Source organism: Lithobates pipiens, unplaced genomic scaffold (assembly GCF_037356315.1).
Source record: "Lithobates pipiens isolate NorthernLeopardFrog02 unplaced genomic scaffold, aLitPip1_a1.2 Scaffold_30, whole genome shotgun sequence".
In the NCBI taxonomy this organism is placed as follows: Eukaryota; Metazoa; Chordata; class Amphibia; order Anura; family Ranidae; genus Lithobates; species Lithobates pipiens.
The window spans coordinates 45,406,802-45,432,035 of record NW_027507791.1 but is presented as its reverse complement, the minus strand read 5'-3'; the positions used below and the strand labels follow the sequence as shown (position 1 = coordinate 45,432,035).

General features: G+C 45.6%; 1 protein-coding gene across 1 annotated transcript in view; it reads left to right on the top strand.

The window, feature by feature from the left end:
• LOC143942752 (SLAM family member 6-like) overlaps positions 1–25,234 on the top strand; it is a 32,673-nt gene that overhangs the window by 2,392 nt on the left and 5,047 nt on the right. Inside the window, exon 2 of the mRNA XM_077464139.1 lies at positions 16,897–17,256. Within this exon, the coding sequence (XP_077320265.1) occupies positions 16,897–17,256 (360 nt within the window). The remainder of the gene's footprint in view (positions 1–16,896; positions 17,257–25,234) is intronic.

Sequence of the window (25,234 nt, the reverse complement as noted above, 5' to 3'; positions counted from 1 at the left end):
GCTTCCCCCTTAAAATCAGGGCCCCAGAGCACTTCCCACTTCCACCAGGGTCCCCAGAGAGCCCCCCCACTTACATCAGGGTTCCCAGAGAAGCCCCCCTTACATCAAGGTCCCCAGAGAGCCTCCCCCTTAAAATTAGGGTCCCCAGAGAGCTTCCCACTTCCATCAGGGTTCCCAGAGAGCCTCCCCTCCCCTTGGGAACCCCTGCAGAAACTTGGAGCTATGGGCCCCAGATTTGGGGCTAAAGCCCCAAAAGCCACCCCCTAGCGACACCCCTTACCCAAAGTGAAGGGAATTCCCTTTGTAGACAGGTGTCCCAGGGACAGGTGTCCCCTTTGGAATATTCACCCTCACCTCTTATTCTGGGGAAAACTCTAAAATGTTGGATTTCCCATTATTTTATGTGTTTAGTGGCAATGGTCACCTGTAGGGAGAGTGATAGGCAACTGAGAATTGACAGAGGGTCCAAACTTTTCCCACTCACCCACCCGATCTAAGATTTAAAATCAAGGATTTGCCTCGAGATAATCTTCAACTCTAGTGATATTTACAACTTGACATATTTCAGGGTAATATCATAATGTCATAGCGCAGTAATTGTATTGGAGGGCTTTTGATTCCATTAGTCCTTTCTCACCATAACTTGTATGGGTTTACCCAGGGGCGGACTGACAACTCATGGGGCCCCCGGGGCAATAGAAGATTATGGGGCCTCCAGGCTTACAGGTGGCCGCCATGCCAGGAGTAAGTAACAAACAAAACAACATATACACTATATAGTACAGCAGTCAGGATGAGCGCCATGCTCACATCAGAGTCCCCCCTTACACCAAAGCCCCAACATTCTCCCTATACATCACAGTCCGCAGAGTCCTACCTTATGGCAGAGCCTCCCCCCCCCCCCCCCCCGCAGTGTGTCACCTTCTACCAGTGTCCCCTTACACACAACTTTTGCACCTTAGTGCTTGGTGTGGCAGGCAGCTGGCAGGAAAAGGCCTTTAAATGAGAAAAGAAAATCCACTTGTTGCAGGCTCTGAACTGTCCCTGATGGGCCCCCTAGTGGCATGGGACCTCGGTCCTTGCCCGAGTGCCCGAATGGTCAGTCCGCCCCTGGGTTTACCATCTCATAGAGTTTCATGAATGCTTAAGTAATTAGCTTTGTTGTGCTGAACACGGGTCAATGTGCAGGTTGTGTTGTATCTAATTAAAGTAATTAAACATAGCATAACTGAGGGCCTGCTCTAAGTCACTGACCACGGATATTACTAGTATAAAATAAATAAATAAATAAATTAGGGCTGCGGAAATGAACGATTAATTGCTCGATTAAAGGTTCATTTCTTTGCTGGATCAAAATAATTCGATCGAGGATTGAGCTCCGCGGTCTCGCCCATAGGAAAGGCCGCGGCTTCCGTCTAGCTCCAGAGCTGTGGCCATCTTGGTCCACCCGGTGGCGGCCTAGTAGCGGCGCGCTGACGTCATCATCACCCGCCTGCTTGTGCCATCTACTCTGTGGACGGGTCTGCCTGCTGTCTATTCAGGACAGAGTGGACAATCGGGATGTGGATATTACAGTATGGGGGGCAGATGTGGACATTACAGTATGGGGGCAGATGTGGATATTACAGTATGGGGGCAGATGTGAATATTACAGTATGGGGGCAGATGTGGATAATACAGTATGGGGGCAGATGTGGCTAATACAGTATGGGGGCAGATGTGGATAATACAGTATGGGGGCAGATGTGGCTATTACAGTAAGGGAAAAAAATAGTGTAGCGCTTCTACAATGGTGAATGTGAAAAACACGCACATAAGCAAAAAATTGTGTATATAGAAAATGGTCACATGGGGAAGTCCATAATCATATGAAACAAAAGTCCAATACGAATGGATAAACAATTTTGTGATGTAACTGGTACAGGGATGATTAGACTGTAATATCCACATCTGCCCACATACTGTAATATCCACATCTGCCCCCATACTGTAATGTCCACATCTGCCCCCATACTGTAATATCCACATCTGTTCCCATACTGTAATATCCACATCTGCCCCCCATACTGTAATATCCACATCTGCCCCCATACTGTAATGTCCACATCTGCCCCATACTGTAATATCCACATCTGCCCACATACTGTAATATCCACATCTGCACCCATACTGTAATATCCACATCTGCCCACATACTGTAATATCCACATCTGCCCACATACTGTAATATCCACATCTCCCCCAAACTGTAATATCCACATTTGCCCCCCCCCCATACTGTAATATCCACATTTGCACCCATAGTGTAATATCCACATATGCCCCCATACTGTAATATCCACATCTGCCCCCCCCATACTGTAATATCCACATCTGCCCCCCATAGTGTAATATCCACATCTGCTCACATACTGTAATATCCAGATATGCTCCCATACTGTAATATCCACATCTCCCCCCATACTGTAATATCCACATCTGCCCACATACTGTAATATCCACATCTCCCCCAAACTGTAATACCCACATCTGCCCCCCATACTGTAATATCCACATCTGCCCCCCATACTGTAATATCCACATCTCCCCCCATACTGTAATACCCACATCTCCCCCCCCCACACTGTAATATCCACATCTGCCCCCCATACTGTAATATCCACATCTGCCCCCCATACTGTAATATCCACATCTGTTCCCATACTGTAATATCCACATCTGCCCCCCATACTGTAATATCCACATCTGCCCCCCATAGTGTAATATCCACATCTGCCCACATACTGTAATATCCACATCTGCCCACATACTGTAATATCCACATCTGCCCCATACTGTATTAGCCACATCTGCCCCCATACTGTATTATCCACATCTGCCCCCTTACTGTAATAAAGAAAGGGTGGGGGAAAACACTGCGCTATGACTAAATTGGACAAAAAGGACAGCTGCCAACACTTAAAACAAACAAAGTTCAACAATCAAAGGGTAAAAAATAGTGTAGCGCTTCTACAATGGTGAATGTGATAAACACGCACATAAGCAAAAAATTGTGTATATAGAAAATGGTCACATGGGGAAGTCCATAATCATATGAAACAAAAGTCCAATACGAATGGATAAACAATTTCGTGATGTAACTGGTACAGGGATGATTAGACCGCTTCAAGGGAAGTAGAGGACTTGCTAATCAGATATGCCCATGTAAATCAGCTTGTCTGTAGACATTAGAAAGATAGATGAATACTCTTACCAACTGTGTTGGACTCACACGGTCGTATGACGGTTGAGTCTAGAAGGCTTGGGGTCCTGACCTAGGACCAAAGAGTGGATCGATGAGGGTCCGGCAGAGTGATGAGGAAACTCCAAGCAGCAGTGAACCATGCGGTGTATCTCACGGATGTAGCGTCAGGGTGGTTTCTTATCCAGCTCAGACGTGACACGATCAACACAGGTGACCCCAAAATTGGGGTGGAGGATATTGTGGGTTTTAAGCCAAAAAAAGAAAAGGAAAAAGAAAAAGAAAGCTCCACATGGTGCGGGTCAGACGGTCTTAAGCGGCAAATTTATTTAAAAGTCAAAAAATATAGTAAAAATGTATGACTTAGTGATCACATAAAGGCTGAGTAAAAATAGAAATAAAAGCAATGTGGGGTGCCAACAGCTAGCCCGACGCGTTTCGACATAAATGTCTTCGACAGGGGCATGGTGGAACCCACCACATTGCTAACAAATTTATGGAGTTTCTGAGACAGCTCCGCCTACAAAAAGAGGCGGGGACTTTGGTCTGAGACAACCCCTTACAAATAAAATAAACAAACATGAGAAAGGCTTATTCTGACATAGTATGCAGATTCATATAACCAATCTATTATCAATATGGGATAATGCCCTTTCATATAGGTGCTCAAGTTAAATTTGACAACAAAAAAGGTATAACAATGACAGTAAGCGTATCTCACGCATTGGTCCCATCTGTATTTCCCTTATCATCTGTATCCAGAGGGGACCAGCGCGTGAACAATACACATGCGGTGCTACATCAAACGCATAAACATAGCTGTTAAACATATAGTATTACCACCACATATACTGGGTTTCAAATCTGTCCCCCAGAGTGGTTTACTCACAGTTATGTTCTATCAAGATGAGTCTATATGTATCAGGATGGCGGTGGCTGATGGTAATCTGCTGTTATATATGGTCAAAAACATACTGGCGATATGCAGTTGAAACGAAATGTATATATGTTGCCATAGCAACCAATGCTGTGTGGAATATGCATTGACTAAATTCCGGTCGTATGACGAAATTACGTCGTGACGTTTAAAACGTTTGTAATGCCCCAACCAATCGCTGGTCCGCGCGTTACATCGCCGTGAGGGGAGGTGCTAGTAGGGACGTACGTCCCTCACACCACGAGGCCCAGACGCGCCAAAATAACACGTGGCGCGTCTCCCTCACTTGGCATGTAACCAGGGAGGAGGGGCGTGCAGACTTGGCGCCATACGGCCGCGTGTTGCACGCCTCCCATCCCACGGCGTGACGTGCGGCGTCGTTTCTCCGTTCGGAATGGCCAGGACATGTGACGTAACCACGTCAGATCAAAGCATGTTGCGGCGTCGTCCCTCCGTTCGGAGTGAACGGAGCGTGTGACGTAACCACGCCACACCAGAACACATGTCCGGTCTAGTCGAAACCATGGCAACCAGTCCCCCGACTGTATGGGAACCGTCGCCATGGGGAGAGAGACGCCGTGAGGACAAAATATCACAAATTCTGCACTGAAATTCACATACCGGAGGTTTAAGTGAATAGTCTCAAGCATGGAGAATAAAAATAAAACATTGTAAAATATGGACGTCAAGAGCACATGCGCCCCAAAGTGGGCAAAAATAAATTGGCACAAAATGGGGCATGCATGACAAGAACGCACACTATACATAATAGAAAAGTAAAAGAATATATAATAATATATAAATGTATCCCATAACGACACTGCATTTGTCCTGGATCACATCTGGCTCAGGAGAAGAATGCAATGCTGCACATGGGCATACGTATATATAGTGTGAAGTTGGGCAGAAATTCAAACGCATATGTAAGAGACTGTGGAATGAGTCTATAAGTTTGGGTGTGGGAAAACATAAAAAACCAAGTTAAGGTAGGATCAGTAGGAAACACAGTGTGCTCACATGGACTCAATAAGAGTAAAAAAACATACCAAAAGTATGTGAGACATGTTCAAAAGAAAGATGGCTCTCACATAGTTAAATAATGGCGATATCTATGAGGGAATGGTATACTAAAAAATGAAAATAAAATAAAAATAATGGTGAGGTGGGGAATTAATAACCCAACCCCAGTGTATTAGGCCTGATTAATAAAACTGTTGATGTCCCAGTCTGTATTCATGCCATGGGGGGAGTAGCACCTCAATTCGTAAATCCAAAACGTCTCGAGGCGCGACACCCCCCGTAGGCAGGAATCCCCCCTCCAGCTTGGAACAAATTTGTCTATGATCTGGAACCGTGTGCCTGTAGGGTCTCTATTGTGTTGTTCAAGGTAGTGTCTCGGGACTGTGTCACAGCCTTTTTTGATTTTACTAAGGTGTTCATTGACTCTGATTGAAAAATTACGAATTGTACGCTCGACATATTGCTTATTGCAAGGGCATGTTATCAGATAAACTATGTATCTAGTGGTACAAGTGGTGAAGTGTTTCATAGGGTACCTACGTTGGGTAGCCGTAAAAGTGAAGGAATCACTCCTCCGTTTACCCAACATATTGTGTATGCACACATTGCATTTTCTACAGGGGAAATATCCTTTGCTCTGTGGGAAAAACTGGATAGGTCTGGGGATGTCTATTACATTGGGGGAGACATCACTTTGTATCGAGCGAGCTCCCCTATAGATAATTCCAGCTTTCTCAGGGATTGTTCCTCCTAAAATTTTGTCACTGCATAATATCTTCCAGTGCCTGTTGATAATTTTCTTTATCTCCTTATGTTGTGTAGAGAAAGTGGTGAAGAATGACCATTTAAATTTGTCATTCGTTTTTATTTTAGATTTCTTTTGGACAAGGGACGTCCTATCGGTCTGTAAGGCTGTTTTGATATCAGCATCTAGAACACATGGGTCGTAACCCTTGTCTATAAACCTCTTGCGGATGGTATAGGATTGGGAAATGAAATCACTAACATTAGTGCAGTTGCGCCTCAGTCTGAGGAATTGGCCACGTGGAACAGATTTCAGTCATTGATGGTGGTGACCGCTGTCTACAGGAATGTATCCGTTCCTGTCAGTTGGTTTAAAGAAAGTTCTCAAGACTAGGCGTTTCTGCACTACTGTGATTTCCAAATCCAGAAAATGTATGTTAGTAGTGCTGGCTTCAAAGGTCAAATTAATACCGCGATCGTTGTTGTTAAGGGTTGCCATGAAGGTATCTAGAGACGACCGACTGCCTCTCCACAGGAGGAGGATGTCGTCTATGTATCTTGCCCACAGTACCAATTCAGGCCTGTCCAGGGCATAGACGACATCCTCCTCCCATTGGGCGATAAACAAGTTGGCCAGACTGGGTGCATATTTTGCCCCCATGGCAACACCTTTGATCTGGGTATAAAAGATGCCCTGAAACCAGAAATAATTGTGGGAGGTAGCAAACTCTAATAGTTGCATGAGAAAATTTCTATGTATCACAGGGAGTGTGGAATCCCTTGAAAGAAATAACTCCACAGCACCCAGACCTAAGTGCTGTGGGATGCAGGTATACAGAGCAGACACATCGGCCGTGACTAAGATGAGATCATCGTGGTACTGTATGTTCTCTAATAATCGAATGGTGTCACCAGTATCCTGTAAATAAGATGGTACACTTCTTACTAAGGGCTGGAGATAGGAATCTATATATTTCCCTATTCTCAAAGTAATGGAATTTATACCACTAACAATCGGACGACCTGGTGGATTCACAAGGTCCTTATGTATTTTAGGTAGTTGGTATATTGTCGGGATACGTGGTGCTAGTGGGATCATAAATTCCCTCTCCTTTTTATTTAAAATATTCAAGGAGAAACCCTCGTCTATAATCTGTGTGAGTTCTTTTTTATATTTAGAGGTAGGGTCCCCAGGTAATGGGCTGTAAGTGGTGACATCACTCAACAGTCTGTTCATTTCGTTAACATAATGTGATTTATCTAATACCACTAGACCGCCCCCCTTGTCTGCAGGGCGGATAATGAGATTTTTTCTTTCACACAGGGATTTGAGGCCCTGTGCTATAGCTGGGTCTTGGTGTACCCTTTTAGTGGGCAACTTGTCCAGATCATCTAGAACAAGGTTTTTAAAAACATTAATGGATGGGGGTAAGATACCTGGGTTGAACAAAGAAGGGTTGCTCAATCCAGTGTGTCTAACTGGTGTGGAATCAGGAACTGTGTTGGTTCTACTTGGTGAAGACAAAAAGTGTCTCTGTATGTGAAGCTTACGAATGAATTTCTGCACATCAATAAATGTATTAAATTTATTGAGTTTTCTAGGTGGAACAAATTTAAGGCCCTTGTCTAGAATGCGTTTCTCACTGTCTGACAGTATTGCTGTACTGAGGTTGTAAATGCCCGCTCCTACTGTGTCCGCTTTCTTTTTCCATTGGATGCGCCGCCCCCCTCTGGTGCCTCGTTTAGTTTTGTATTTCCCCCACGAATGGGGGTGGCCCTGTGAAAATCCTGATGATATAAGGGCCCAGGAGGATAAGTATGATTATATGGAGTTCTAGACGGGGGCTCGTCACTGTATGTCATATAGGGAGGAGGGTCACGATAAGAATCATAGTGGCCCTCATCCCTAAGAGGCAGGTAGCGATTATGGGTGCGTATAGGGGTGCTGTGGGGATAATTCTCCCTCCTGTAGCTGAATTGGTCATCTCGCCGAGGTCTACTAGATTCACGGAGAGTGTGTTGGTAGCCACCATTGGTGTCGCTGCGGTGTCTATCACGGCCATGACTCTGGTTACCTCTGCCTCTACCCTTGTTCCGGGGTTTAGAACCCTTACCTTGATGGTTAGGGTATTGGGCTTCCACAGGTGGTCTGTATACATGGTCATTAGTTCTAACGGAGCCGGAAGGTATGGGCTGGGACAGAGGAGGTTCATAAATCAACCTCCTTTCCATCTCCATGGCTTCAGACTGTATGTTATCAAGCAATGGATTGCTACCTGGTTCGGAAGCTATTTTTTTCTGCCAATTAAAAACAAAATTAGTCTTATAATCGTTAATATCCCGATTATATTTCTTTTGTTTTTTGGTACGTTGGTCTTTCTCCTCTTTCTCTAAATGTTTTTTTAAGTTAGAGGATAAGGTGTTATATTCTGATGTGCCTAATGCTGGTGTTAATTTTTCTTTGAGATCTTTGATCTCCTTGTCAATGGAGGGTAACCTTGCCTGTTTCCTTTCCACCAAAAAATTCAACAGTTTGATACCCACATCATTGAAATAATTAAACCAAACATCAAACTCTATTTCTCCCTGTTGGGGATGTATATCCCAACGTAATCCCAGAGGGACCATCTTCTCCTTAATATATTGCCTCAAAAAGGCGATGTCCCACTGGAGATGAACCTCCGAGACCATCACATTTTTGAGTCTAAGGAAGAGACCACTGACTTCAGTGTTGGTGGGGTTAGATGTGAAGACACCATCAGTGTTAAAAGATCTAGAGGTCCTATATTCAACAATATCCATTTAAGAATAGGACAATGTGTTATAAGCTGCAGTGAATAATGTGTCACAAGAAACAAAGAAAGGGTGGGGGAAAACACTGCGCTATGACTAAATTGGACAAAAAGGACAGCTGCCAACACTTAAAACAAACAAAGTTCAACAATCAAAGGGTAAAAAATAGTGTAGCGCTTCTACAATGGTGAATGTGATAAACACGCACATAAGCAAAAAATTGTGTATATAGAAAATGGTCGCATGGGGAAGTCCATAATATCAGACCAAAGTCCCCACCTCTTTTTGTAGACGGAGCTGTCTCAGAAACTCCATAAATTTGTTAGCAATGTGGTGGGTTCCACCATGCCCCTGTCGAAGACATTTATGTCGAAACGCGTCGGGATAGCTGTTGGCACCCCACATTGCTTTTATTTCTATTTTTACTCAGCCTTTATGTGATCACTAAGTCATACATTTTTACTATATTTTTTGACTTTTAAATAAATTTGCCGCTTAAGACCGTCTGACCCGCACCATGTGGAGCTTTCTTTTTCTTTTTCCTTTTCTTTTTTTGGCTTAAAACCCACAATATCCTCCACCCCAATTTTGGGGTCACCTGTGTTGATCGTGTCACGTCTGAGCTGGATAAGAAACCACCCTGACGCTACATCCGTGAGATACACCGCATGGTTCACTGCTGCTTGGAGTTTCCTCATCACTCTGCCGGACCCTCATCGATCCACTCTTTGGTCCTAGGTCAGGACCCCAAGCCTTCTAGACTCAACCGTCATACGACCGTGTGAGTCCAACACAGTTGGTAAGAGTATTCATCTATCTTTCTAATGTCTACAGACAAGCTGATTTACATGGGCATATCTGATTAGCAAGTCCTCTACTTCCCTTGAAGCGGTCTAATCATCCCTGTACCAGTTACATCACGAAATTGTTTATCCATTCGTATTGGACTTTTGTTTCATATGATTATGGACTTCCCCATGTGACCATTTTCTATATACACAATTTTTTGCTTATGTGCGTGTTTATCACATTCACCATTGTAGAAGCGCTACACTATTTTTTACCCTTTGATTGTTGAACTTTGTTTGTTTTAAGTGTTGGCAGCTGTCCTTTTTGTCCAATTTAGTCATAGCGCAGTGTTTTCCCCCACCCTTTCTTTATTACAGTAAGGGGGCAGATGTGGATAATACAGTATGGGGGCAGATGTGGCTAATACAGTATGGGGGCAGATGTGGATATTACAGTATGTGGGAAGATGTGGATATTACAGTATGTGGGCAGATGTGAATATTACACTATGGGGGGCAGATGTGGATATTACAGTATGGGAACAGATGTGGATATTACAGTATGGGGGGCAGATGTGGATATTACAGTATGGAGGGCATATGTGGATATTACAGTGTGGGGGGGGGGGAGATGTGGATATTACAGTATGGGGGGAGATGTGGATATTACAGTATGGGGGGCAGATGTGGATATTACAGTATGGGGGGCAGATGTGGGTATTACAGTTTGGGGGAGATGTGGATATTACAGTATGTGGGCAGATGTGGATATTACAGTATGGGAGCATATCTGGATATTACAGTATGTGAGCAGATGTGGATATTACACTATGGGGGGCAGATGTGGATATTACAGTATGTGGGGGCAGATGTGGATATTACAGTATGGGGGCAGATGTGGATATTACACTATGGGTGCAAATGTGGATATTACAGTATGGGGGGGGGGGCAGATGTGGATATTACAGTTTGGGAGAGATGTGGATATTACAGTTTGGGGGAGATGTGGATATTACAGTATGTGGGCAGATGTGGATATTACAGTATGGGTGCAGATGTGGATATTACAGTATGTGGGCAGATGTGGATATTACAGTATGGGGCAGATGTGGACATTACAGTATGGGGGCAGATGTGGATATTACAGTATGGGGGGCAGATGTGGATATTACAGTATGGGAACAGATGTGGATATTACAGTATGGGGGCAGATGTGGACATTACAGTATGGGGGCAGATGTGGATATTACAGTATGTGGGCAGATGTGGATATTACAGTATGGGGGCAGATGTGGACATTACAGTATGGGGGCAGATGTGGATATTACAGTATGGGGGCAGATGTGGACATTACAGTATGGGAGCAGATGTGGATATTACAGTATGGGGGCAGATGTGGATATTACAGTATGGGGGGCAGATGTGGATATTACAGTATGTGGGCAGATGTGGATATTACAGTATGGGGGCAGATGTGGACATTAAAGTATGGGGGCAGATGTGGATATTACAATATGGGGGCAGATGTGGACATTACAGTAGGGGGGCAGATGTGGACATTACAGTAGGGGGTCAGATGTGGACATTACAGTAGGGGGGCAGATGTGGATATTACAGTATGGGGGCAGATGTGGATATTACAGTATGTGGGCAGATGTGGACATTACATTATGGGGGGCAGATGTGGACATTACAGTATGGGGGCAGATGTGGATATTACAGTAGGGGGGCAGATGTGGATATTACAGTATGTGGGCAGATGTGGATATTACAGTATGGGGGCAGATGTGGATATTACAGTAGGGGGGCAGATGTGGATATTACAGTATGTGGGCAGATGTGGACATTACAGTATGGGGCAGACAGTCAACATACTAGATACGTTTTATAATTAAAGTTAAACTAACTTTCTACGGTTTTCTTAAAGTTTAATAAAAAATAATTGTAAAAACTGTATGTGCGTTATAATTAATCGAAATGATTCGATTAATCAAACCGGAAAAGTTTAATCAGTAGCAGTCCTAAAATAAATATAAAAAAAAAAATATATAAAAAAAATCCATAAATACGGTATATACCATACTTTGTAGACACTATACAGTTTGTGTAAACCAATCAATATATGCTCATTAGGATTTTTGTTATCAAAAACATGTAGCAGAATACATATTGTATTATGGCAGAAAGTAAAAAATATTGTTTTCTTTTCCAAAATTGTCGGCCTCTTTTTGTTTATAAGGAGAAAAAAAAAGTTTTTTTTCCCACAAATAGAGCTTTCTTTTGGTGGTATTTGATCACCCCTGCGGTTTTTATTTTTTGCGCTATAAACAAAAATAGAGCGACAATTTTGCAAAAAACGCATTATTTTTTACTCTTTGGTATAATAAATATCCCCCAAAAATATATAAAAAAAAAATTTTTTCCCTCAGTTTAGGCAGATACGTATTCTTCTACATATTTTTGGTAAAAAAAAATCGCAATAAGCATTTATTGATTGGTTTGCGCAAAAGTTATAGCGTCTACAAAATAGGAGATAGTTTTATGGCATTTTTATTAATAATTTTTATTTTACTTGTAATGGCGGCGATCAGCGATTTTTATCGGGACTGCGACATTATGGCGGACAGATCGAAAATTTTGACACATTTTTGGTACCATTGTCATTTATACAGCGATCAGTGCTATAAAATTGCATTGATTACTGTGTAAGGGCCGGTTCACACTATTGCGATGGCAGACATCGCATGTAATTCGCAGCGCACTGCTGTTCACATTACATGCGATGTCTGTGCGGTAGGGATGAGCTTCGTGTTCGAGTCGAACGTACGTTCGACTCGAACATTGGCCGTTCGGCCGTTCGCCGAATTCCGAACGTTTTGGCCGTTCGCGTCAAAATTCGAGTGACGCGCGCGCGGACCACAATGCACTGCGTTGGCGCAGTGCATTGCTGCCCGATGATTGGCCAAGCATGCACTGTGACCCCGCATGCTTGGCCAATCGCAGCGCCGGCAGCGAGGAGAGCCATGATTGGCCACAGGCATCCTGCCTGTGGCCAATCATAGCTCAGGCTGTGTAGTGCACGCCCCACACTATATAAGGCCGCCTTTAAGGCGGCCTCCTGTAGTGTGTTACTTTGCATCTGAAGCAGTGGGTGTTCTGTGTACCTTCAACACAGTACACACCAATCGTTTTTGGCTGATTTCCTATCTTGCTGCTGTGTAGTGGTTGTTGTCTGTGCCCTGACTGCAGTATACACCACTATATTCACCTCACCTATATAGCTAGTGATCTAGCTTTAACCACTTAACAACTGCCCATTGCCGATTAACGGCTTCAGGGCGGTTGTTTAACTCAGAGAGGCCGTTAATTAACGGCCTCCCAGAATTCTGCTCTCGCGTGCCCCGAGGTGTGCGCACTCGAGAGCATCCGTGACCGCCGGGTCCATGGGACCCGGCGCATCACGGTAAACGGCCGCTCATAGCGGCCGTTTACCACGTGATTGCTCCGTCAAATGACGGAGTGATCACTTGGAAACAAACCGGCGTCATGTTATGACGCCTGTTCCTACCTCCCCTTTCTGTACCGATCGGTACAGCGGAGGGGAAAGAGATCGGTGTCAGCAGCGATGTGGGCTGCATCTGCAGTGCCCACATCGCTGCTCACCGAATTTAACCCCTCAATTCCCTGCCAATACTCTGCAATACCAGTGCATACTCTGCAGTACCCTGCCATTACTCTGCAGTACCCCGCCATTACTCTGCAGTACCCCGCCATTACTCTGCAGTGCAGTACCCCGCCATTACTCTGCAGTGCAGTACCCCGCCATTACTCTGCAGTGCAGTACCCTGCCATTACTCTGCAGTGCAGTACCCTGCCATTACTCTGTAGTACCCCGCCATTACTCTGCAGTGCAGTACCCCGCCATTACTCTGCAGTGCAGTACCCTGCCATTACTCTGCAGTGCAGTACCCCGCCATTACTCTGCAGTACCCCGCCATTACTCTGCAGTGCAGTACCCCACCATTACTCTGCAGTGCAGTACCCTGCCATTACTCTGCAGTGCAGTACCCTGCTATTACTCTGTAGTACCCCGCCAATACCCCGCCAATACTCTGTAATACCCTGCCATAAATTGCCATACCCAGCCATACTCAGAGATACCCAGCCATACTCGGTGATACCCTGAAATACCCAGCCATAGACGCCCCCCACCCCTCACCGCCCTCCGGTGCTTCTACCAACTCGCCAGTACGATCAAAGCCAGAATCTTTTTTTTATTTTTTATTTCAGGCTTCCCAGCCTAGAGGTGAGATGTGGGGTCATATTGACCCCCCAGATTTCACTGTAAAGAGGACCTGTCACCCCATATTCCTATTACAAGGGATGTTTACATTTCTTGTAATAGGAATAAAAGTGATCAAAAATATATTTTTGGGAAAAAAAATGTCAAACTAAAATAAATAAAGTAAAATGAACAATAAAAAAATAAAATAAAAATTAAAGCGCCCATGTCCCCATGTGCTCGCATGTGCCACACATGTGAGGTATCGCCGAGAATGTTAGAGCGAGAGCAATAATTCTAGTCCTAGACCTCCTCTGCAACTCAAAACATGTAACCAGTAAAAAAATATTTAAAGCGTTGCCTATGGGGATTTTTTAAGTAGCGACGTTTGGCGCCATTCCACGGGCATGTGCAATTTTGAAGAGTGACATGTTTGATATCTATTTACTCAGCATAACTTCATCTTTCACTTTATGCAAACATTGGGCTAACAAGTGGTTAATAATAGAGCTTGCAGTCAGTAGTGTTAGGAGTGCGTGCTGTCTGCGTGCTCTGTACCCAGTACATACCGCTATAATATAGGGCAGGCCCCTACTTTCAAACATCCAACTTACAAACATCTCCTACTTGCAAACGCAAGGAGACAGCAGCAAGTGAGATGAAAAAAGATGGACGACAAAACAAATTATACAGGGGTGATAACCCTTCCCTATGTTTTCCAAAAAGCTTAAAGATAGTTTTTTTGACTGGAGCTACACTTTAAAAATGTACCGGTTGAAAATGACAAACAGATTCAACTTAACACAACAAACTTACACAGTCCCTGTCTTGTTTGCACCGCCTGTATACTGCTGTTCTGAGTATATAGGGCCTGGGGGCCACACGCATTTCCTTTTTTTAATATGGGTACAGGGTTCCCCTTAATATGCGTACAAGACCCAAATAGGCTGGTAATGGGCAGGGAGGGCTACCCATGCCATGTTTCTCAATGATTTTCAACCATATTGCAGGAACCAGATATAACATTAAAACCGCAAGCAGTTTTAAATGGTGTTATTTCCGTTTAATGTCATTTTGTGCAGGGACTGTTCTAAACACGGGAAACACGTGGCACTTCACAGGCATACTACAGACACCCCGCAGGCACCATATTTAAAGGAATATTTCACTTTTTTTTTTTCACTTTAATCGTCATTAAAATCAGTGCTCCTGCCAAAACGGTAGTTTTTAAAACTTTTTTTTGCAGTGACCCATGTCCCCTGAGGCAGGAGGCAGGTCGCCAAACCCTTTTTAGGACACTATCTTGCATATTAGCCGTTAAAATGAGCACTTTCCAATTCGAACGTTCGAGTCCCATAGACTTCAATGGGGTTCTAACGTTCGTACCGAACGCGGGGGTCGTTCGCAAGTTCTGGTGCGAACCGAACCGGGGGGTGTTCGGCTCATCCCTACTGTGCGGCTGCGATGTCAGTCATACAGATGGTATGGCTGATATCGCACCCGCATTCGGTGCAAACACGCACAGGACCCTTTTTTCTGTTCGGACCAGAATCGGATCGCATGTGTGTTCAACACCTATGCGATCCGATTCATGTCCGAACTGTCAGTTCGCAGTGCGATATGCGAGCTGAAATGGCGGTGTCGTTAACATATAATGACACTCCCCAGCAGCTTGCATATGGCAGTGCGAACTGCCGTGCGTGTCGGGAGCGATGCGGGAACCCGCAGTTGATCCGCAGGGTTCTCGCATCGCAATATTGTGAACCGGCTCTTAAAGAGGAAGTAAACCCTGATGGGTTTACTTCCTCTTTCATTCCCTGCAAAGGCAAAGCATAATGGACTACTATGCATCGCATCGCATCGTATCGCACAGTAGCCCATTATGTGTCACTTACCTGACACAGGAGCCAGCGAAGTCGCCGCTGTCCCCTGTAGTCCGCCGCATCCATCTTGTTGGGGGCGTCTTGCAGTTCCGCCGCTGTCATTCGGCGAAGCCGCAATGACGTCACTCCCGCGCATGCGCACTGGAGTCGACACGCACGGCAGCTCCATTCTTGGAAATGCCGCGCTCAGTGCGCATGCGCCGTAGACAGTGGTGCCCGTTTTCGGAGCAAATATCTCCTAAACCATATAGGTTTAGGAGATATTTATTGGACCTACAGGTAAGCCTTAATCTAGGCTTACCTGTAGGTCAAAGTGGTTTGTAAGGGTTTACAACCACTTTAATGTGACTAGCACTGAAGGGGTCAACCACTAGGTGGTGCTGTAGGGGTTAAGTGTGTCCTATGGGAGTGATTCTAACTTGGGGGGGCGGGCTACGTGTGACACATCACTTATCACCGCTCCCGATCACAGAGAGCAGAGATCAGTGAGAGTACCAATCTCCGTGAGACGATTGCGGGTATCCCCGCGGACATTCGATCCCGCTCACGGAGCTCCCTCCCGCAAGCCGCCTCTTAAAGGGCAACGTACAGGTGCGTGATTCTGCCTGTACGTGCCCTTCTACCGCAGTATATCTGCGTGAGGCGGTCGGGATATGAAAGGGTGGTGGGGGGGGGGGTGATACTTCAGTGCTAAAAATATGCACTGTCACTGTACTAAGGACACTGGTTGGGAAGGAGTCACACATCTAGGGCGATCAAAGGGTTAACTGTGTGCCTAGCCAGTGCTTTTTGTGTACTATGTGTGGCGTGCTTTGCAGGGACACAAAAGCCAATCACTTTCCCTGCTGTCAGGACAGAGCTCTGCCTTGTTTACATAGGCAGAGCTCTGTTCTGTGTCTCTTCCCGATGATTGGGTGGACATCCATTGCCCTCGCTGATCGGCTTCTGCTGTGATTACATATATATATATACACACATAAAGAAATGAATATATATATATATATATATATATATATATATATATATATATATATATACACACACATTTCTTTTTATATATATATATATATATATATATATATATATATATATATATATATACACATTTCTTTATGTGTATATATATATATATATATATATATATATATATATATATATATTTTTTTTTTTTTTTTATTGATTAATCCAAATGTACCTTTTTTTATCAGATGCAGCGAGTGAAAGATCCTGTGGAGAAGGAACTATAGCTGGAGCTGTGGGAGGAAATGTCACCCTACAAGTTGGTCATGCCGGGGTCACACCCATCCGACGAGTTGGTTCCCCCCCGATGACGCTGATTTTTTGGAAATTCGGTAAAGATCATTTAATCACAACAATGCAAGGACTACCAAATGCAATGCATCCAATAGTAACTAAAGAGTTTTCTGGAAGACTGAACAGCACATCTGATGGATCTTTGACAATAAGTGAGCTAAAACGGGAGGACCAAGGGACCTACAACGCAACAATCTTCACAACTAGATTCAATTCTTCATTGGAAACGTGCATTTATCATCTCACCGTGTTCGGTAAGTGTCTCTGGAATTTGTTGTCAGCGGGGTCCTAGTTCAGATATGGTCTATTCCAGGTCAAGTGTCAAACTCAATTTAATTTGCAGGGGGGGGGGCTGCATCAGCATTATGGCTGCCCTCAAAGGGCCGGTTGTACCTGTGATGCCCCGCACACATGAGCCGAATTTCCGCCCCCCCCCCCCCCCCCAGAAAAATCTTGTCAGATGTTTTCTTCAGATGGAATTCCGCTTAAGCTTGGCTTGCACACGTACGGTCACACAAAAGTTTGCTGAGCTTTCGACCGCCAAGAACGCGGTGACGTTTAACACCGAGAAAATTAAGTTCAATGCTTCCGAGCATGCGTAGGAATTTTGCGCGTCGGAATTGCTACAGGCGATCGGAAATTTCCGACCGAAAAAAAATTGAGGACCTGCTCTCAAGCTTTTGCTGGCTGGAATTCGGCCAGCAGAAGTTCTGGCGGAGGGAATTTTCCGACTTTACTGGTTTTAGTAATAACTTAATTCACCCAAAAGTAGAAGCTCCTCTTATCTGCTCCCCCCCGCTCCGGAGCCACATGTGGCACCTTTCAGGGGGAGGGTGGAACGGGTACCTGTTTTTGACAGGTACCCATCCCCACTTCCGTGAGACTCCACCGCGCCGAAGTCCCTCAGAAGTTGGGGCCCCCTTCTTCTTCCTCCGCTGCCAGGCCAGTTAGAAAGCTCATGTGCAGTAGGGAACCGGCATGTGAAGCTGAAAGGCTTCCCTTACCACGAATGGTGGTGGCAGCTAGTGATGGACGAACGTTTCGCCCGGCGGTCGTTTCGCGGCGAATTTCCGACTTTCGCCGTCCGCGGGTTCGAACGCCTTTTTCCGTCGTTCGCCCCGGCGGACTTACGTGTTTAATGTATACAAGAACTTTAACCTTTCGTGACACGTTTATCATGTGTTACAGGACAACCAATTGAGACATGACAGCTCATGGACACTTGGACATTCCCCCTAACCTATAAATACACCCGATCCGGTGGCCATTTTACATTCTTTCTTCTGTCACTGTAGGGAAAGGATCCTGTGTGGAGTAGGGACAGAGAAAACGCTAGCTATTTGGTACACAAAAGTTCTTTTCAGGACTGGTATAGGTGTTAGGTCAGCAGCCTGAGTTTCTTTTGTCAGTTTAGATAAAGGGACAGAGCGCTGTATGCTGCTATTTTAGGGACAGCTCAGCCAGATTAGTCTTTCTTCATCATCATCATCATCATCATCATTAGCTGTTACTATCAGGTCCACAAAAGAGCTATTCCAGCTAATCGTTCCAGCCTACTCTTTTTTGCCAATTTGTATAGGGACAGGCAGGAAGCAGTGTGTCAGGCAGTGAGGATAATTTTAAAGACTTGCTGTTACTATTAGTTCCACAAAGGTTCTTTTCAGGACTGGTATCAGTGGTACGGTAATAGGCTTGTACACGTATAATATTCTTTCTTCCAAATATAGAAAGAATATTATACTTGACTGCTGCCCTTCTGCTGCAGTCTGCTAATCATTCACAACTCACTTGTTCCACAAAGCTCTTTATCAGGACTGGTAACTTGGTCTGTCTAGGGTGCTACGGTACATAGGCTTGGGTGCGGTACAGTCTGCTGTTCTGTAAGGACCGCTATCGGTCCACAATACATAGGGTTGCCGTGCACTACTGCTGACCGCTGCCCTATACTGCAGCAGTCCTTCAGCGGTATAGGGACTGACGCACAGTCTGCTAAACACTAATACACAACCTGCTTGGTCCACAAAAGTTCTTATAAGGACTGGTAACTTGGTATAGGGTGCTACGGTACATAGGCCTGAGTGCGTTACAGTCTGCTGTTCTGTAAGGACCGCTATCGGTCCACAATACATAGGGTTGACGTGCACTACTGCTGACCGCTGCCCTATACTGCAGCAGTCCTTCAGCGGTATAGGGACTGACGCACAGTCTGCTAAACACTAACACACAACCTGCTTGGTCCACAAAAGTTTTTATAAGGACTGGTAACTTGGTATAGGGTGCTACGGTACATAGGCCTGAGTGCAGTACAGTCTGCTGTTCTGTAAGGACTGCTATCGGTCCACAATACATAGGGTTGCCGTGCACTACTGCTGACCGCTGCCCTATACTGCAGCAGTCCTTCAGCGGTATAGGGACTGACGTACAGTCTGCTAATCACTAACACACAACCTGCTTGGTCCACAAAAGTTCTTATAAGGACTGGTAACTTGGTATAGGGTGCTACGGTACATAGGCCTGAGTGCGTTACAGTCTGCTGTTCTGTAAGGACCGCTATCGGTCCACAATACATAGGGTTGCCGTGCACTACTGCTGACCGCTGCCCTATACTGCAGCAGTCCTTCAGCGGTATAGGGACTGACGCACAGTCTGCTAAACACTAACACACAACCTGCTTGGTCCACAAAAGTTTTTATAAGGACTGGTAACTTGGTATAGGGTGCTACGGTACATAGGCCTGAGTGCAGTACAGTCTGCTGTTCTGTAAGGACCGCTATCGGTCCACAATACATAGGGTTGACGTGCACTACTGCTGACCGCTGCCCTATACTGCAGCAGTCCTTCAGCGGTATAGGGACTAAGAGTTTTGTCACAGGGTGATTTAAAAAATGACAGGCAGAGGAAGAGGCAGGCCCTTCCGCAGGGGTGGTAGGGGTAGGGCAGGAGCAACAGCCTTGAGCCAAAGTGGGAAGTTGCAGAAGGTGCGTTCAATTACTTTAAAGGACGCACCAGACTTGGTTGAGTGGCTCACTCAGCCTTATTCTTCTGCACCCTCCTCATCCTCTCGATCTGCACCCTCTTCTTCACTCTCTGCTATGTGCACCCCCAAAGACACTACCACCAACAACACCACCACCACCACATACCTTCCGCTTGAGTGCAAATGGGGGCCTTCATGCTCCAGTGTTTTAATAGGGACCCCCGTATAAAAAGCATGAGGGTCAAGGACCAGTACTGGGTGGCAACGTACTTAGATCCCCGGTACAAACACAAAATGGCGGAAATGTTACCGCCGTCGCAGAGGGCTGTCAGAATGCAGCACTTCCAGGCCTTGCTTCGAGAAATGCTGCATTCTGCTTTTGCGTGCGCTGGCAGAGGAGCAATTCCCACTCCCAGAGAAGGATTTGCGGGTACCAATCCAACAGCGCCTGCAAGAAGAGGCCGGTTTGAAGATGTGTTGGTGACTTCGGATATGAGGTCATTCTTTCAGCCGACCCATCGACAGGTGTCATCCGGATCCAGCATCAGGGAACGCCTAGACCGTCAGGTGTCCGACTACATTGGGTTAACGGCCGATGTGGACGCTCTGAGGAGTGATGAACCCCTAGACTACTGGGTGGGCAGGCTTGACCTCTGGCCAGAGCTTGCCCAATTTGCAATCGAACTGTTGGCTTGCCCCTCATCCAGTGTCCTGTCCGAAAGGACGTTCAGCGCAGCAGGGGGGATTGTGACCGATAAGCGTACTCGCCTAGCTCACGACAGTGTTAACTACCTCACATTTCTAAAAATGAATGAGGCATGGATCTCGGAGGAATTCAACACATGTGATCAGTAGACCATGTATATGTCTATAAACAATTTTTGGAATCAAGCACACAGACCTTCTTAATTCATTTGGCTCACTTCCCTGACCCAAAAAAGCACACCGTACTATATGCCCCTACCCTCCTCTTTGAAGAGGTTGAGCGGTGTCATATTTCTACTGGGGCTGCTTATTATGAGGGGTTCCCACCATCCCTGTGCTGTGCTGACTTCCTCCTGGGTGTTCTTATTATGAGGGGCTCCCACCATCCCTGTGCTGTGCTGACTTCCTCCTGGGGGTTCTTATTATGAGGGGATCACACCATCCCTGTGCTGTGCTGACTTCCTCCTGGGGCTGCTTACGGTGCTGCTGTCAGCGCTGTATGTCACGGAGCTGCTGTCAGCGCTGTATGTCACGGAGCTGCTGTCAGCGCTGTATGTCACGGAGCTGCTGTCAGCGCTGTATGTCACGGAGCTGCTGTCAGCGCTGTATGTCACGGAGCTGCTGTCAGCGCTGTATGTCACGGAGCTGCTGTCAGCGCTGTATGTCACGGAGCTGCTGTCAGCGCTGTATGTCACGGAGCTGCTGTCAGCGCTGTATGTCACGGAGCTGCTGTCAGCGCTGTATGTCACGGTGCTGCTGTCAGCGCTGTATGTCACGGAGCTGCTGTCAGCGCTGTATGTCACGGAGCTGCTGTCAGCGCTGTATGTCACGGAGCTGCTGTCAGCGCTGTATGTCACGGAGCTGCTGTCAGCGCTGTATGTCACGGAGCTGCTGTCAGCGCTGTATGTCACGGTGCTGCTGTCAGCGCTGTATGTCACGGAGCTGCTGTCAGCGCTGTATGTCACGGAGCTGCTGTCAGCGCTGTATGTCACGGAGCTGCTGTCAGCGCTGTATGTCACGGAGCTGCTGTCAGCGCTGTATGTCACGGTGCTGATGTCAGTGCTCTGTATTACGGTGCTGCTGTCAGTGCTCTGTATCTCCTGCACCCTCTTGTTTGCCTACCCTGGTCCCTGACCTTCCCTCTCCTCCATTGCCTTCATTAGCTCCATAGTCCTGAATTGTCAGAACAATTTCCCAAATAAAAAAAAAATGCTTGTAGTTATCGATCCCAAATTCACCTCATACATGTATTATGCTATTGTCCAGGTGGTGGGACTACGTGCTACCCCCTAATAATTACCCCGTGGCCGCAAATTCGACCTAAAGGTTTGCGAAATTCGCCTCCCATTGAAGTCAATGGAGCCCGCGGCGAACGGTCGTTTTCGCGAACGTTTGTGTCCGTTCGCGTTTCGCGTTCGCGAAACGTCCCGTCGGAAGTTCGTCCATCACTAGTGGCAGCACCCGAGAGGCGATCTGAAAATCAGCTGGGGTGCCAACATCACAGGATCCCTGGACAGGCCTTTCGGCTTCACTGCCGGTTTCTCTTACCATCGCGGGGTCCCTAGACAGGTAAGTATCCTAATGTTAATAGTCAGCAGCTACAATGTTTGTAGCTGCTGACTTTAAAATTTTTGTGGGGGGTTGGAACTCCACTTCAAGACTTGAGCTGTGAAGGGCAGGTGCCAACCGACACGTAGGCCACTCACACTCCTGTAGCAGATCATGCAAATCTGCAAAGGAGGGTCATCCACAAGAAACTTTATTGGGGACTGCTCAGAGAGGTGGCTGCACCAAGAAGCACAGGATCTGGAGGAGGAGTTCTGTCCTCCACTCTGCTGCTGACTGCTTAGGTGGAGGGGGAGCAGAAATTAATTTCTCTACGGCTGCACCAAGAAGCACAGGATCTGGCAGAGGAGTTCTGTTCTCCCCTCTGCTGCTGACTGCTGAGACAAGGTGCGGGGGTGGAGGCGAGGGGGTGCTGCAGGAGAGGTGCAAGAGCCAAATGAAATGGCCTGGGGGAGCCGGATTCAGCCCACGGGCCTTTGTTTTTGACACGTGTTCTTGTTCTGCCCTCACAATCTGTTTGAAGTACAAGGCTTGGTAGACAGCTAACAACTTCCCAAAAAAAATACTGAGGAAAAGGGTTAACAGTTGTAATCTTAACTGAGAATTTAATTTCTTTTTCTTTGTAAAACTGTAATCACAAATTATAAAAATATGCATTAGCATTTAACATTACATTACAAAATGCAATTAGTGTCAGGTAGATATGTGCACTGACAAAAAATGTGTTCGTTTTCGTTTTTTTGCTTTTTTCAGAAATTCGGAATTTAGAAAATTCGGAATTCGAAAATCTGAAAATGCTAATTTTTCGAATTTCCGAATTTTTCGATTTTTCTGATTTTTCACATTTCTGAATTTCCATATTTCCGAATGTTTAAATTTCCTAATTTAGAATTTTCAAATTTCCTAATTTTGAATTTTCTTATTCTGAATTCCGAATATCTGAATTTTTGGAATTCGAAAATTCGAAAATCTGGAAAAAAAAAGAAAGACAATCAGTAAAATTTTAAATAGTAACTAACTAATATTAACTAACTATTAAATTATAGATGTTGGAATTTCCAAGTTTGGCTGTTTGTGAACAAATACAAATTTATCTGAATTTACGAATTATCCAAAATAATGAATGCAGCATCTAAACAAATGGAATGGAACAAATGAATAATACATTTTTATTATTGTTTATTATTATTATTATTAGATCATTACGTTCCATTCTTTTAGATACAGCATTCTTTATTTCAAATAATTTGTAACTTCAGATAAATTTGTACTCGTGTCGTTCACACTTGTACAGGGTGTTCTGCCAGCTTTCCGAATTTGCAGCGAATACCCCAAATTGTTCACTGTTCGCCGAACAGGCAATGTTCGAGTTGAACTCTCTACTCTCCACATATGTACTAACAGGAGAGCAATGCGTGATGCCTGATTAATAGAAGCTTTAATAGCGTCAGCCGCAAAACATAAGGCCCTAGGCAGCTCAGCTAGGTCCTGGACCTTCTCCCCTTTGACAACCTGTTTAACTTTGTTTTTTAGGGACTGACAAATGCTGATCACTGCTACTGTAGGCTGTGCTACTACACCAGCTGCGGCAAAGGAGGCCTTAAGCAAAGATTCCATCCTTTTATCAGCTGGATCCTTAAACACTTGGACATTGTCCACTGGACAAGTGAGACTCTTATTCAGAGAAAAAACAGCAGCATCTACTGCTGGCACACTCCATTTCTTAGTGAACTTTTCCTTCATAGGATAAAGAAAATGCCGGTCTGGATAATCCCAGTCAGCATATATAAGCTGTTCCAGCAATGGGTGCATAGGAAAAGCAAGTGAACCCTGTGGAGGCGTTGGAGAACCCAAAGAGGAAAAGAGAACTTCAGCCGTCTCTGCTAGGAGTAACTTATATCCAGAATGGACTGATTTTGTAAGGGATTGAACTAGCAATTTTTGAGATTGCAAGGCTGAGAAGGGCTCTTCTGAGGCTGAATCCCCAAAAGAGGAGCCATCTTCCTGCCCTTCTACTGGGTCCCCTAAATCAGTATCCCCTGCCCACTCCTGATCCCCTGATAACGGGCCCTGGACAGGGAAAAGGGACCTATCACACTTCCTCCCAGCCTACGAGCGGATTGGCTATCTTCCCCTCCAAACTAGCTATTGCTGTAGTCAAATCATCTTTAGTGACGTATGTAGAGCCTGTATTGTTGGAGGTAGCCACAATGCCTGAAAAACTCAATGGCTCAGCCTGGCCAGCCACTTCAGGTCTTTCAGGAGAGGATGATACTGTGGAAGCGTGACTAGGATCCTCCGACCCTGACCGCGGTGCTTTTGTGCTCCTCTTCACTACTTTTGTTCCTCTCTTTGGGGAATACATAGTCCTAAGCACAAAAGCAAATGTACCACACCATGCATCTACTGCTGAGCTTAGTCCAGCAATGAGTTACTATGCCGCTATTAGTGCTCAGCCTGATGCTGAGTAGATGTGTCTGAGAATGCCTGTAACCAACACCCATACAGCACTTACATGCCCTGGATATGTCTCTGTGTCCCTCCGTCAGCCATTAATTCACTACAGCATGAGGACTTTTAAAAACTCAGCCACACTGTGCCTGCCCCGTGAATATCATGCATGCTGTCATGACAGACCTTCAAGGACCAGGTCCCCTTTGTATATAGGGTCCACTCCCTTGGACCTGTACAGCACCCTGCCACAGCAACTTGTGGTATGGAATGTGACCAAGGCGCTGGATCCCAGGGTCCAGCTGGATCTGGATCTGGATCCCAGGGTCCAGCTCTTCAAGAGAAGCGTTACAGGCAGAACCTCGTTCTTCCTTTTCGAGGCTCGGGTACCATCCGCTTAGCCTTTCTCTGTTTCTGACTCTTTGAATGAATCCGATTGCATAGCCCCTCCTGATCTTATCCAGGATCACCTGGAGAGCTCTTCTTAGCACTTCATTAAATGTGACCAACACCTTAGACACTGGCAAAAGAAC